This window comes from Aspergillus versicolor (assembly GCF_001890125.1).
Source record: "Aspergillus versicolor CBS 583.65 unplaced genomic scaffold ASPVEscaffold_2, whole genome shotgun sequence".
In the NCBI taxonomy this organism is placed as follows: domain Eukaryota; kingdom Fungi; phylum Ascomycota; class Eurotiomycetes; order Eurotiales; family Aspergillaceae; genus Aspergillus; species Aspergillus versicolor.
Window position 1 is genome coordinate 289,086 of NW_024467525.1, and position 13,997 is coordinate 303,082.

General features: G+C 50.9%; 4 protein-coding genes across 4 annotated transcripts; 1 reads left to right on the plus strand and 3 right to left on the minus strand.

Annotated features, from left to right (window-relative positions):
• Positions 1-561: 561 nt before the first annotated feature.
• On the minus strand, positions 562-7,043 carry ASPVEDRAFT_184946 (ATP-dependent RNA helicase BRR2; the record flags this gene model as incomplete). Its single annotated transcript, XM_040808934.1, has 2 exons — positions 6,943-7,043; positions 562-6,888 (listed from the first exon to the last, which is right to left on the minus strand). A coding segment is annotated over exon 2 (6,201 nt), but the record flags the coding sequence as incomplete, so codon positions are not given.
• A 265-nt stretch (positions 7,044-7,308) lies between these two features.
• ASPVEDRAFT_79495 (mismatch repair ATPase MSH1) lies at positions 7,309-10,266 on the plus strand (the record flags this gene model as incomplete). The annotated part of the gene is made up of 3 exons (XM_040816701.1): positions 7,309-7,365; positions 7,425-7,562; positions 7,615-10,266. 3 exons carry the CDS (start codon positions 7,309-7,311, stop codon positions 10,264-10,266), a joined length of 2,847 nt encoding a protein of 948 aa, XP_040663570.1.
• Positions 10,267-10,434: 168 nt separating this feature from the next.
• On the minus strand, positions 10,435-11,169 carry ASPVEDRAFT_91001 (ureidoglycolate hydrolase; the record flags this gene model as incomplete). The annotated part of the gene is made up of 1 exon (XM_040818754.1): positions 10,435-11,169. A coding segment is annotated over one exon (735 nt), but the record flags the coding sequence as incomplete, so codon positions are not given.
• A 203-nt stretch (positions 11,170-11,372) lies between these two features.
• ASPVEDRAFT_37246 (MDR family MFS transporter) lies at positions 11,373-13,851 on the minus strand. Its single transcript, XM_040811424.1, has 3 exons — positions 13,249-13,851; positions 12,843-13,180; positions 11,373-12,791 (listed from the first exon to the last, which is right to left on the minus strand). Exons 1-3 carry the CDS (start codon positions 13,408-13,410, stop codon positions 11,516-11,518), a joined length of 1,776 nt encoding a protein of 591 aa, XP_040663572.1. The 5' UTR covers positions 13,411-13,851; the 3' UTR covers positions 11,373-11,515.
• Positions 13,852-13,997: the final 146 nt, after the last annotated feature.

The window sequence follows — 13,997 nt, forward strand, 5'->3', positions numbered from 1 at the left end:
CTAATCATTCATATAATTACAGTACTTTATTTAGTACAACTTCAAACCCCAATAAACAAAAAGGGCTCCTGAAAAACATCGTGCAGATCACTCGTCCTCCTCGCTCTCATCCTCTTCCATGCCCTCAGCAGCTGTGACCGTGAATGTTGGAGCTTGGTCCACACCAACATAGCTGTCACACATCAGGTATAGCGTCAGCTCATGCTCACCAGGCGTGGGCACGGTATAGTCCAGACGGAGCTCCAACTTGCGACCAATGGTGACTCGCTTGATCGCAAGCAGACTCTTTGTTTTCTCGTCGCCAACGACCAACCACCAGTTTTCCATCTTTTGGTTGGGGTAGAATGGTGCGTGGACCGTTGCGTCGACTTCCTCCTCCTCCTCCACCTCGCGCTCGACCTTGATCTTAAGGTACGAAGGCTCGCCGGCGGTGATGTTCTCCGGGTCCTCGACTTCGAAATCAAGTTCGAGAATGGGGTATTTGTTGTTGGTAAACGCGGCTGCCTGTGCGAGCTGTTTGTTGTCGAGGCTGAGACGCTTAACCAAGGTAGCATAGTCCTTGTTTTCGGACGGGTCCATGGCTTCCATGAACTCGAAGATGTCATTGATCCTAGTTACGGACACGAGGTTAGAACCGGTATTGCTAGAAGGGGTAGTGTGTACATACTTATACTCGTTGGCAACCTTGATGACATCAGGGCTGAAATGAGGAATTTGCTTGAGGGGACTGTCACGATCCCACATAGCCTGAACCACCATCTGTGACATCTCCATGGCGTTCATGGCGTTCATATGGCCTTCCGAAGCGAGAATGTCCACGCAAGCGCTGAGAAGGTTAAGGACTCTGCTAACAATAACTTCTTGATCCTTAGCCAAATCGATAGGCAGCTGCATGCGCGAGAAATGGGCCTGGAGGAGGACAAAGGATTTGAAATGTGGTGAGTCGTAGGCAGCTTGCGACATCTTGACCGGAATGCGGTCGTACACCCGGCGGAGGATGTGATCCTCGTGGCGCCGCATTTGGACGGATTCGAACTCCGTCGCCGAAGTGACAATCTCCAGGATACCCTTGAGCTTCGTTCGCGCTGACAAAGAAAGGAGGAAAGTCTGCATGGTGATATACGAGATATTGTAGTAAGCACCAATGGACGCAGCATTCAGAGGCGAAACAGTGTCATCCTCTTCGTCCAAATCAATGATCTTGGCTTCAGACAGTTCCTTCAGCGTGTTTTCTACCAGCTCCGACAAGAATGTACTAAGCCCTTCATGGCTGACATCCGTGAGACCGTAGAAGCTCGGGTTGGCCAGAAGACGTCGGTAGAAATATGTGTACGTCATCCAGTCAACAGAATCTTGAGTGGATGCAATTGTTCCCTGGCTGATCTCAGTGACAAACGCATCATGCATGTAGAGCTGCAAGTGACTCTCCACCGGCAACGCCTCATTGAGGAATTTCTTGTAGTATTCACGCTTGACCGTGGGGACCATAAGAACACCGCGGCCAATCTTATCCTGGCCGGGTCGAGAAGCTTTGCCAAACATTTGCAGAATTTCGCTGATGGGGTAGTCAATATATCGGTGCTCTCGGCCCTCAAAGAATTGGGTTCCCATAACTACCACCAAGTGTGCGGTGAGGTTAAGTTCCCAACAGACATCACGCGAGGCAATGACCACTTGGATCGCGCCAATGTTGTAAAGATGAGAAACGATACGCTTATCGGTCTGACTCAAAGCCTCGTGATAATATCCGATACCATGCGAAAGCGATTCGGCCAGTGTACGTTCCTGGACACGGCTGAGCAGGGGACGCAGCTCTTCGACGTCAGCATTGAGGAACCGGTCTTCGTCGTCATCAATGCTACAAGCGGTTAAGAGATCTATAGCGGTTGACCGGGTTTGCTTTCGGTTGGGCACAAAGATCAGGGCGGGCTTGTCAGCAGACAGCTGGAGAATCGAAAGATACGCCGGCCTTGCCATGGCTAACATCATCGAAGGGAAATGGGGTATGCTGAAGGACTGAATATGGAGCTCCAGAGGCACTGGCCGAGCGTGAGGACTGAAGTTATAAATAGTATGCTTGCTGGCTCCAATCCACTCCCCAATATCTCGTGCGTTGGCAAGCGGGACACTGAGACCGACAATACGCATGCCACTTTCAGTTTGGAGTGCCATGGAATGCATACGGGAGACCACGACTTCGTATACATATCCACCATAACCTCCAAGCATGTGTAGCTCGTCCGCAATGAATAGCTCGACAGCGCGGACATTCTTGCGCTTCTGCCATTGCCTGGAAAGCACATCCCATTGTGTGGGAGTGGCCAGGATAAGGTCTGCGCCGGCAAGAACCTTCAGATCGGCAGTCATTTCTCCCGTAAGCTTCGCGATGGTCTTTCCACCAGCCAGGTTGCCCAGCCTCTTCTTCCAGTCCTCCAGGCGGAGATCAATGAGCTCCTGGAATGGAGCAATGTAGACTGCCCTGCCGCTGTCTTCTTGCGCCCAATGACGCAGTATCGCCAGCTCCGCGCAAACAGTCTTGCCGCTGCCCGTGGGGGCACCAATAAAGACGTTGTCATCGCTGTCGAACAGGGACTTGAAAGTCTGCGTTTGAATCTTGCTGAAGTACTCCCAATCAGGGTACAGTCGCTGATACTCGTCGCGCTTAAGAGCCTTGATCGGAGCTCGTTGCATGTCAAGCAATGGAGTATGAGGTGGGAACCGCTCAGGAAGGGTCAATTTCTGGAAGGACACGGCAATGCGAGTTTCTGAGTGCATCCAGCGGTCAGAGACAAGAGAAATAAAGTAGTTCGGGGGCATAGGCTCGGTGATAGGGACAGTGAATTCGACAAGATGCTCATTCATCTCCGACTCAGCATAGTCCTTGCGCAGAACGAACTGGTCGTGGAATAGAATATCCTCGCCGTCACAGTCCTCGACCATGATCCAAAAGTCCTGCGCAGTTCCATGCAACTCCTCATCCCACACAAAGTTGGGGGTAATTGTCAACTCAACCCTCAGCATAGAGCGCGTGATGGGTTGAACCTGAGCCTGAACTTCCAGACGAGGGAATTTCGAAACCAAGTCACAAACGGTCTGGCCAGCTCTGGGCATGCCGAGAAGTTCGCCCATGCGAGGGGGGTCTAGATCGAAGTAGCTACCCCAGGGCACGTCGATTCGCTCGGATTTCTGAAGGACATCCCTAGGGCATCGTGGGAACTGGCGTAACGGGCTCATGGTCGGCCACATTCTTCGCTCAGCCATCTTGCAAAGGTCAAGGGCATTCTTAGCCACAGAAGCCCAGCCCCTCCTCAAGCAAATTTCAAACAGAGCGCGGATAATACGTCCAGCCGATTGGGTCACATAGACCAAGTCTGCCATCAAGGCAAGTCCCTCTAGTTTCAATCTGGAGATGTAGGCCTGTAGCAGAACGTTGATCTTTGAGTGAGGCTCATCTATACCCTCCTTAACTGGAACAGGCACACGACCCAGCATCTTGGCCAGTTCAAGCTTCTCATCCTGGCGGACAGGAATGTACTTAAACTCATCGCTGAGCGCGAAGATTCGGAAAAGCTCGATGCCGGTTATGGACGGCTGGAGGTGTTGGTTGTATGTTAGCATGGAGTTGTGGCCAATGTAATAGTGCGAAGCAATCCGCCCAAGTTCCGTGGACTGTAGCCGTCCAGTCTTCTTGTCATATTTGACTAGTCCAGCCTTCTCCAAGAGTACGGCTGCTGAATGAACAAGATCAACTCTTTTCTGCTCTAGTGCATCGTCATTCTCATAATCCGCACCGACACTGTACAGACCTGGGGAGCGTAGCATGCGGACGAATAGATAGGTGTACCCGAGCCAGTCAACACCCTCGTCTCGTGTGCGAATGCTGCCAAGCACAATCTCCGCGTTCATGTTGTCCGCTAGCTTGCCCATAAGCTGACTTTCAATAGGCAATTGCTGGTTCATCAACGAGAGATAATACTGAATTTCAGCCTGCGTGGTGATGATAATACCCTCACCATAGGTATCATATTGCGGTCGTCCGGCTCGTCCTAGCATTTGGAGGACATCCTGAGGACTCAATTCGACCCAGCTACCCTTCTCCGGAGAATAAACCTGGGTCCCCTTGATGATGACAGTGTGCGCGGGTAAGTTAACACCCCAGGCAAGGGTTGCTGTACACACGAGTACCTGAATGCTACCATCTTTGAAAAGCGCCTGGACCGAATCACGGTCCGCAAGACTCAAGCCAGCATGGTGGATACCGAAGCCATAAGGAAGAATATCTTTGAGTGAAGCGTCATTGACCGACTCGGCCTCCTCGGAGAGAATAGCCCTGCTTGCCGAGTCACTTTTCAGAATCTGGCCGATAGTTTCCATTTCCAAAGCCTTGTCTCTGAGGTATTTCGCAGTTTTGGCCGTTTCTTTCCGAGAGTGGACAAAAATAAGCATTTGGTTTCTGTTTTGCCCAACGTGTTCAATAACTTTGTTGTAGCAAATGTCGTTCATGATTTTCAATTGCTTAATAGGTTTCTTATCCGTAACACCAATGAATTCTTGTTTCAAGGGACAAGGTCGGTAAGAGCCATCAAAGTGGAACATCCCTTTCTGGGGATCAACGCGAAGGAAGCTTCCGACATCGCGGTAGTTTGGAAGGGTGGCACTGAGACCGACAATTCTGACTGGGTCGCCGGTTTGCTCAACCTGACGAATAGTTCTGCTGACGATGCTCTCAAGGACAGGACCACGCTCATCGTGAAGAAGATGAATTTCGTCAATGATGACCAGGCGAACAAGCTTGGTGTAGCTGGTCTCTGACGCCTTTCGCGTAATAACATCAAACTTTTCCGGGGTCGTGACAATAACCTGAGTCTCGGCAATTTGCTGCTTCGTAAGTTGACGATCACCAGTCAACTCCGATACCCTGATACCGTAAGGGGCAAGACGCTTGCCAAAGTTTTCAACCTGTTCTTGCACAAGAGCCTTCAAAGGGGAGATGTAGATAATCTTGAAATCGTCGAGCATAATCTCCCCTGTCTCTGGGTTACGGTTTTTCCCAACTTCACGAAGGATGCTAAGCATGGCCACGTTGGTCTTTCCGGATCCTGTGGGCGCACAGACAAGCATATTTCCATCATCCTGGAAGGCAGAAGGGTAGCATTTGGTTTGGATTCGATTGAGCTCCTTGGCATCTCCAAAACCAAGACGAGCCCATTCAGGAAGCTCTGAAACTGCGACTTTCCTTTCTCCTGGTTCCTGCTTGGGCTTTGGTTGCGGCACATGGATTTCTTCGTATCCCTTGAACGTCCGTTTCGTAGAGCCCTGAGGCAGTTTTACGTTGGGGTTGGTCATCAAATGGTTACCTTGATGGAATGCGAGGTTTTCCAAGTTGATCAAGCGTTTGGGTTGCAGTCCTCTAACCAATCCACCTTCCGCGGGCTTCTCCTCGGCGGCAACAGGGGCATTGGGCATATCAACATCCGCAAGATCCATTTTGATTCTCTTTTCGGGGCGACCTGAATCATCATCACGAGCCGTCTTGCCACGGATCTCATCCAGGATAGCACGATGTCCGGCCTCGACCATTTCGCTCTCCACTAGGTGACGTGCGTCGGCATCTTCAGCCACTCGTCGCCAGCGAGTAGTCCAAACAACCTTATCTCGGTTGGTGACGAGCTTGGCGACAAGTTCTGGGTAGTCGTAATCGAAAAGTTCCATGAGGTCATTTTCCACATCACGCAACGACCTCTCTGAACCATCCTCCGTTTTACCGCCCATGATTTCGAGTGCTTGAGTGGCCTTCTCCTGCTGAATATGGGCGTCAGAGTACGCAGATCCAATTTGGCGCTGTAGCCAGTAAGCATCGATATCGCGAGCGTGAACTCTCAGTCCTATCTTTTGTCGGTCACCATCTTGGTCTATTCCGCCATCAATAACCATCTCTTCCGTAGACAAATCCTCCGGAGCTTCCTTTACGGCAGCCTCCTGATCACCTGATTCCCCTTGTTCTTCTTCATCCTCTGACTCATCTTCGTCGTGTACTTCATCCATGGTGCCCATGCGGTCTTCATCCTCGTCCTCATCAAAGACCACAGCAACACCCTGTCGTTCATCGAGCTCTGCCTCATCTTCTCCCGCAGCTCCGTCTCCCATTTCTTCGTCTTCATCTTGGGCATCGTAATCTGTAATCTTCTTACCCAGATTAACCAGCTCATTAAACTCTTTTGGATCCAGTGAAGTGCCAAGTAAATCATCAACTTCTTTCTTTTTATCGAAGTCTCTCATTTCCTCGTCTTTCAAGATCTCTAATACCGCATCGGCGGCACTCCTGACAACTTCGTGTGAGACGTCGCCGAGACGGCCTGCAGTTAATGTGAGGATTAAATCGTACGTAGCCCGGGTGGCTGGCGTGCGAGGGCGATATTTGAGGCCTTCGACGAGGGCGTCGGCGGCAGTAAGAATTCCTTGGCCACGGAGTTGGGTTGTTTGACCTTTTTGTCGCTTCTTCTGCTCGCGCGCAAGGACGTCTTCGCCTTCTCGAATAGAACCTCGCTCGATATCGATCGGTCCGACGGCCTTCTTCTTGGATTTCGGTGCGTCATCGCGTGCGATTCTGGATCCCATTTCCCGGATGCCAATGCGGCCGGCAAGGGATTCTGGGTCCCCGGTGGCCTCATCATTGACGCGAGAGATAAAACGACGGTCCGCCTGGAGAACCAGGTTGGACATCGCCGAGTACTTGTACTGTGAAATATTTTGGTCCGCCATTTTGACGATTTGGCGAGGTAAAATTAATAAAGCGAAAGGGAAGGTCACCGGTAGGGAAGTGACCAGAATAAGGTGTTACTGGCTCGACGGAGCTCAGGCTCAAGTTTCGGCGGCGCGTCGAGACACCTGCGACTAGAGATGAATTCTGTGGCAAAGTGAGATCCGTGAGGTTTCACAAACCTGGACCATCCTCCTGCAGCAAGCAACCTAACTTCAGTTGTCAAGCTGCGCGCTCTCGTGGGTGTTGGGGAAAAAAATGGTTGTGTTGAAGCTGTCGGGAAGAATCAAGTTGAGTCGCAGAATTCGGTGGCCCGGACACGGAAGGTTTGACGGTTACTGCCTGAGGCAGCAACGTTTTCTGCCGACAGAATAGAAAGCCTGGAAACGAGAAGCTCTCCACGCGACCAACACGCCAGAACAATTCCAAGATCATGCCAATCAATGGATGTCGTATACCTTACTTGATCCAGTCGCAGGCTCGGTCTCTGGCTCGCCTTGAAACCACCCTCCCCCATCGCTGTCATATACATCGAACTATCTGCCACCATGCTCAACGACCGCGACGCGCCGCTGCCTCCGGGCCAGCAGCACCGGCCTTCCACTGTACGCAGCGACGGTCTGCTAAAACGAAATCCACTGTCAAGCTCAAGGACCTCCCTCAGGGTGCGCTGAAATTGGAACCATATGACGAGGTGGTTGATGATACTCCCCGATACCCAACGGTTGTTCAGGGGCATCGCAACAACATGCAGAAGTTTAAGAACTGCGTTGTTCTGACTAGAGTTGGGGGCTTCTACGAGGTATTTTTTACAATTGCTCCCTTGTAATGCGCAGGTTCTGACCGAATAATAGCTCTATTTTGAGCAAGCTGAAGAGCTTGCCCCGTTCCTTAATTTAAAGCTTGCTTCGAAAAAGACCAGCGCTGGTCCAGTTCCCATGGCAGGATTCCCTTTCTTTCAGCTAGATCGCTTTCTGAAGATACTTGTTCAAGATCTGAATAAATACGTTGCGATTAGCGAAGAATTTGCTAACAGTGCGGAGGAGCGAGGCCGCTCTGGTAGCCTGCTGTTCGACCGAAAGGTGGCACGGGTTATTACGCCAGGCACCCTGATTGACGAAAAATTCATGGATCCGTCCGAAAATAACTTCTTGATGTCGATTTATCTTGATCCGTCTTCGCTAGGAAGTGTTCCAAGCCCTACTGACGGTACTGATGAGTCTGCTCATCAACATGTTCTAACGTCGGCTTCGCAAAACGTTGGCCTGGCCTGGTTAGATCTTTCTACTGGCGACTTCTTTACCCAGTTTACCACCGCCCAAATGCTTCCATCAGCGATCGCAAGGATAGGTGCTCGCGAAATTCTCGTAGATCAACACATCCAAAATCTAGTTGGACAAGAGCTGCAACTGCTTATTGGCCATGAACAGCGGCTGATGTCCTTTTTCCACTTTCCTGAGGAGATTCTACCGGTATCAGACTGGACACCCATGTTGGAAGCGCCTCTTCCATCCCAGTCAATCGACACTTTCACCGAAGAAGAGGTTGCTGCGGGGTATAGTTTGTTACAGTACATACAGGCTCAACTGCAAGGCTTAAATCTGAAGTTACAGCCGCCGCGACGCCGACATCTTGACGAATCCATGAATATTGATCGTAATAGCCTCAGAGGACTCGAGATTCTCGAATCAGCACGAGATGGTTTTGGGAAAGGCAGCCTGCTCCATGCAGTACGCCGGACCTCAACCAAAAGTGGAGCGCGCCTATTACGGGATCGCCTAACATCTCCCTCGACTTCATTAGCGGTGATTAATGAACGTCTCGATCTAGTTTCAGTTTTCATTGAGGATAAGACGCTAAAAGAGGATCTAGTACAGCTGCTGAAACGCAGTTACGATGCTCAGCGTTTGGTCCAAAAATTCACACTGGGCCGAGGGGACCCAGATGATTTGATCTGTTTATCTCGAGCTATAGAAGCTTCGAAAGAAGTAAAGCGCCTGCTATTGTCCAAAGAACGCGATGAAAGCAGTAATGCGCAGGTCACGGACGCTTCTCGGCAATCTCTTCGGACAATGATTAGTCGACTCTATCTGGATGGGCCAACTGTTTTGGCTGATAAAATTCTGTCCGCAATTGATGAGGAAGGTTTGCTTCAGCAGCAACGCATAGAAGACGATACGGCAGCGGAAGCCGCCAGCCTAGCCCAGGAAGTCACCCTCAATGAGGGTGTGCCTGGTGATCTGGAGAGTTTACCGAAAAAGGTCAGGACTAAGGGCAACTATCGCCCAGCAGTAGATGACTCCTCCACTGCTGACGCTTGGATTATGCGGAGAGATGCAAGCCATGCACTTGAAGAGCTTCACCGGACATTGGACCAGCTACAGGCTGAGAAGCTGAGCCTAGGTCAGCATCTCCGTGACTCCGTCGGGTCGTCCGCCCTTACCCTCAAATGGACCCCTGGTTTAGGGCACATATGCCATGTCAAGGGTGCCAAAATCTCGCAAAAACAACTAGAAGATTTGGGTGTCACGCGAAATGTCTCCTCAACAAAGTCGACCAGGTCATTCTATTTGCCCGCGTGGACTGAACTTGGCGGCCGAATGGACCAAATAAAACTCCAGATCCGCCAGGAGGAGCAGGCGATCTTTGAGGGACTTCGTCGCGAGGCCATTCTTAACCTGGTGAAAATTCGACGCAATGCATTGGCTATGGATGAACTTGACGTCGCGTGTTCATTTGCCACGCTCGCTGACGAGCAACGGCTGGTTCGCCCAGTCCTTACTCAAGGCACTAGCCACAAGATCGTGGGAGGGAGACATCCAACTGTCAAGCTCGGCCTTGAGGAGCAGGGGCGACATTTCGTAAGCAACGACTGTTTCCTGGGTGAATCCGAGCGCATCTGGCTTATCACCGGGCCCAACATGGCAGGTAAAAGCACATTCCTGCGACAAAATGCCTTAATCACCATCCTTGCGCAGGTTGGGTCTTTCGTACCTGCCGACTACGCAGAGATTGGTGTCGTCGACCAGATCTTTAGTCGCATCGGCGCGGCAGACGACCTCTTCCGCGATCAGTCGACGTTCATGGTAGAGATGCTAGAAACAGCTGCGATCCTCAAGCAGGCGACAGCACGGTCGTTTGTGATCATGGACGAGGTCGGTCGTGGTACCACACCAGAGGATGGAGCAGCAGTCAGTTTTGCCTGCCTGCACCACCTGCACTACCGCAACCAGTGCCGGACGCTGTTTGCCACACATTTCCATACTCTTGCTGACATGACGCATGAATTTCCGGCGCTTGGGAGATATTGCACCGATGTGAAAGAGGCTTCTTCGGGTTCATTTTCGTTTGTCCATCGGCTGCGAAAGGGTGTGAACCGCGAGTCGCATGCTTTGAAGGTTGCTCAACTGGCCGGACTGCCCAAGGAGACCCTCGAACTGGCGCGCAGTGTGCGTAACAATGTTCACAAGGATGTAGACCCCCCGCTCAGTGCCTCCGCTTCATGATCAGATATCTCCACTTCTATCAATGTATAGTTATACACACAAACGTACAAATGCAATTTTAATCATACCACCAGCTTCCCATGCATAACCCTCGCCACAGGTTTAGTTTAGTATCAAACACCAGCTCTAAAGCTTCGACTTCACTTCCTCAGAACCAGCACGAGCCCCACTCAAATCCACCACAACACCTTCCTTAAAACAAACCTCCTGACAATCCTCATCCGCAACCCCATTCACAAACTGCACAACCACAAAATCCACCCTCCGCTTTCCAACAACCACCATCGGCGCATGCCACGTCCCAGCTCCATACGTCACAGCCTCTCCCCCACTAGCCACAAAGGCCCTTAATCGGCTCAAGTCCGGCGGATCGCGGATAGACACTTTCTCCCCAGCTTCCGTAGTTGCTGTAGCGACTTCGCCCTTCAGCGTTGGAGCCACGATGACCAGATAACACGTCTCATCCTTGTGATCGTAGGAGAGACCAAGCGGGGAGAATGTCTGCGTTGTATACGGGTGTCGCTCTAGGATTCCAACGTCAAAAACCTTCTTCTTTTCAGCTCCGGTTTTGGCGCTTGCGGTAGTAGCCGTGCGGAGGGTTCGCGGGAAGCAACTGAACATGGTCATTCGGGCTTCGGAGGGTTGCTTGCTTGGGCATTGTGAGGGATAGTTGTTGGTTAGTGGCGAAATTGGACTGTATTTCAGTGCCGATAGTTGGTTTGCTGCAACCGGAGCCGGGACGAGTGGATGTGTTGGGTGTGAGGATAGAGGGTTTGGAGGCCTGGTGGTGGTGCGGGGAAGAGGGGGAATAATTGTGGTGCCAAAGGGGGCAAACCCGTCGCGAGTGAGTGGTTCGGGTATTAGATTCAAAGAGGGCGATGTAAGAAGAGTCGGAGGAGACATTTTTGGTTCGATTGAGCTGAAGACAGAAGGAATGGTTAAACGTAGCGTGAGGGGATGGATGATGGGAGGTTTATATGGAGTGGAGCAAAGGAGTTCGGGAGTCGCCGATTCGGAGATCGCTGATTGCCGTCTCTTCTCCAGGCCATAACTCGGGAATAAACAAACTTGACACTGGCAGAGTAATTATAGGTTATCATGTTTATGTTTCTGCTGAGCATTACTATTGAGTAATATTTCCCGAAGGGTTCTCGGCTGCTGGGAAAATACATACGATTTCCCTCTATATATTGGACTACGTATTTTCTAAGCCATATATACAAACTAGAAAATGAAGCAGTTCTAGCCTTTAAACGCTCGAAACTGGTCTCTCCTGTAAAGCCACGGATACAGAGGGATCCTTCTCTTTCAACCCGGTTTTGGTCTCTACATGTTCCTTGCTAAGCTCCTGTTTTCTGATGAACGCACTTGCAACAAGTCCCACAGCCGCAAGCGCTGTATACAAAATCCATATATTGCGAATGCTCCAAGCAAATGCCTGCTTCACAGCTTGGCGCTGAAGCGGATCCACCACATCCTTGACAGAAAGGGCATTCGCCGCGGCTTCCGCGCCGGTAAATTCCTCCTGTAGGGTTGATGAAAGACCTGCATCACCGAGGAGAGGCTGTTTCATGAGCATGCTGTTCTGGAAGACAACACCGCCTAGGACAACGGAAAGGGCCATGGCGAGATTGCGAACGAAGCCGAATGTTGCAGTTGCGGTTGCCGTATCTTTAGTTGGGATGTTGTTTTGAAGTGCGAGCAGTGGAGGGAAGAAGAGAAGGCCACAGCCGAATCCTGCTATTATTTGGTAGCTGATGATTTTTCCTAGAACGGTGGTGGTGTTGTAATCGATGAATAGACCCATTCCAAGAACCACAGCCGTCATTCCAAGCCATATCACCCCTCGGTAGTGGCCGGTACGGTGAATGAAAATCCCCACTGAGAGACTAGCGAGACATTCGCTCAAGATGAAAGGGAGAATTAGAATACCCGAGTGAAATGGGGATGCTTCTTTGGTGGATTGAAAGTAGAGGGGGAGGAAGTACTCTGAACCGAGGAAGGCCTGCATCCATAAGTGAGTACTTCTTTTCACTCGGATGCCTTGGTATATTAGAGAACTCACAAAACCGTGTGTAAAGTCTACTAAGAAGCATGCAATGTTCGAGCGACTTTTGAACACATGAAGCGGCATAAGAGGGTACTTTGCCAGCCTCTTTTCGCTGTAAATGAACGCAATCGACATCAAAGCACCGAATACAATCAAACAGATAACCTTGGGGCTATCCCAAGGGAACGTAGCACCGCCGAAGTCGAGTCCTAGGAGGACCATGATGGAGATAGCTAGAATGGAGAAGCTACCGAACCAGTCCACTGCTTTGATGCCATCGATGAAAGGTGTCTTCGGGTTATGGACATCAAGGAATAGGATAAGAAGCACGAAAGCGGCTCCACATACTGGAAGGTTGATCCAGAAGATCCAGCGCCACGAAACAGATTCAGTAAAAGAGCCTCCGAGCACGGGGCCAAGCGCTCCCGCAACAGTCCAAATGCATTCCATGAGCCCCATAAACAGGCTACGTACTCTGTTTTGCATAAGCCAAGTAGCAGGTCAGATGACAAGTGTATATCCTTACCTGACACTGAACAGATCAGATATAGTAATGAGGATGAGCTGGATGAGCCCACTGCCGGCGACACCTTGGATACTGCGACCTACAATCAACATGGGCATGTCCACTGCCGTGGCACATATGATCGACGACACAAAGAAGAGTGCAACTGCTGACAGGAGAATTGGTCTCCTCCCCCAGATATCAGAGAGATTGGCCCAAATGTTGCCGCTGGCGGCATTTCCGAGGAGATAGGCGCCACCGATCCAGACATATCCACCGCCAGAATGTAAGTCTGCTGATATTGTGGGAGCAGCTGTAGCTACAATTGTTTGATCCAGAGCAGAAATAAATAAGCTTAACTATACCCCCTTGCGTCAGTATCATGCCCTAATAATGCGCACTCTTCCCTATGTACGCTAGAACTTACCGCCAATGCAATCAATATCGCACCGATCCTCCATTTGCCGCGAGCATTTGAAGGCTCAGTAGGCTGCGCAGTCTGTGGATCGCATTCTTCGGGCTTGATCTCCGGAGAATTTCGATTTGGGCAGACACTCATCTGGATCTCGGAAGTTGTGGACGAGGCCATGGGTTCCTAGACACGCCGCACAATGAATAGCATTTCCTAGGCCCACAAGTTTCAGAATGTACCGTCAAATGCAAGGCAATGAGTGAGTATAATCTTTGCAGAAGTTGCAGGCATTTCTTTGACACCCCCGCTGTTTGTTCGCTTTGGTCTGTTTTGGGGCCTCAGGTCTAAGGCATCAACTTGCCGTCTCCGCGCAGACGAGCACGACCAGCTGCCAATCAAATACTTCAGTCCAGTTCTCATTCTCATCATCATAAAGATTACATTTGGGGCAATGGATACGAATCCATGTCCACGGCCAAGGCTTTGGAAATACCCTTGCCGAGGGCCCTGGGCCAGACCTGCAGAACTGCCATTCAGTGCACAATGAGGGAACAAGCCGCGGTGACAGTGTAACTCGGCATTCGGCAAGGCTACACGATGGGCGGATATGACGGGGAAGACGCTCCACTGGAAGCCGAGATGCTGACAGACCGGTCTCCGATAACGAGCTGAGGTGGACGAACTGTCTTCCCCGCATTTCTATATGCCGAGGCCCCCACTACCTGTTGGAGGAAGATTATCCTCGGAATACACATCTCGCGAGA

Excerpts from the sequence above, each read along its gene's own strand:
- ASPVEDRAFT_37246 (XM_040811424.1), bottom strand. The coding sequence starts at position 13,410 with ATGGCCTCGTCCACAACTTCCGAGATCCAGATGAGTGTCTGCCCAAAT. Across the intron at positions 13,181-13,248 it reads CGATATTGATTGCATTGGCG|TTAAGCTTATTTATTTCTGC; the intron begins GTAAGTTCTAGC and ends AAGGGGGTATAG. Across the intron at positions 12,792-12,842 it reads TCTGATCTGTTCAGTGTCAG|AGTACGTAGCCTGTTTATGG; the intron begins GTAAGGATATAC and ends TATGCAAAACAG.